Source organism: Borostomias antarcticus (assembly GCF_949987555.1).
Source record: "Borostomias antarcticus genome assembly, chromosome: 8".
In the NCBI taxonomy this organism is placed as follows: Eukaryota; Metazoa; Chordata; class Actinopteri; order Stomiiformes; family Stomiidae; genus Borostomias; species Borostomias antarcticus.
Window position 1 is genome coordinate 23,166,207 of NC_140241.1, and position 668 is coordinate 23,166,874.

The 668-nt window shown below is 44.5% G+C and overlaps 1 protein-coding gene across 1 annotated transcript in view; it reads right to left on the reverse strand.

The window, feature by feature from the left end:
* Positions 1 to 370: 370 nt before the first annotated feature.
* The window catches only part of slc45a2 (solute carrier family 45 member 2), a gene marked incomplete at both ends in the record, with an annotated part of 31,524 nt that continues 31,226 nt past the window's right edge, over positions 371 to 668 (reverse strand). The window contains one exon of the mRNA XM_084441737.1: positions 371 to 592. Within this exon, the coding sequence (XP_084297863.1) occupies positions 371 to 592 (222 nt within the window). The remainder of the gene's footprint in view (positions 593 to 668) is intronic.

The following is a 668-nucleotide window of genomic DNA, read 5'->3' on the forward strand; positions in this document are numbered from 1 at the left end:
TCGATTCACAATTGATATCAACAGTCAAACTTTCCTTTTATTATCTCTCTCGGATTCTAGAAATTTTGCACTCTTGCTCCTCATTGACCTTCCCACCTGACCTTCCAGTCCCGCCCTCTCATACATGTGATTGGACCAGAACTCTTATGAGGTTGTACCAATCTCATAATAGGCATAACATAATGAACTACATGTTCCACCCTTTATACTCAGTAGCCTATACTCAAATACTTATGTAAACACAGTTTCCTTCATTGTAAATCCTCAATTTGACATCACAAAAAAACTTGTGACATACTTTCAAGGGCACTACACACATGAATGGGTAGTAGGATATTTATTATTAAAAGAGATAATTATTCAGTATTCATTATTCCACGTATCTAATAAAAACAGCAATGAACAAGCATCCAAGCAGAGACATCATTGAGGCGGAGAGGACCACCACGATGACGCTTCCAGCCATGTTGACCAGGGCGCCTAGCCCCGCCCCCACGAATATCTGGGCCAGCTGGACCATACAGGTGAGAGCAGCGCAGTCAACACCCGTCCCCCGACCCTGACGTTCCGCCTCCTCGGAACCCAGCTTCATCTGCATTGGGGGGGGGGGGGGAGGGGCATCAGAAACATCGCTTAGATGTAGAAGCTATTTACAATTACAACTTCTC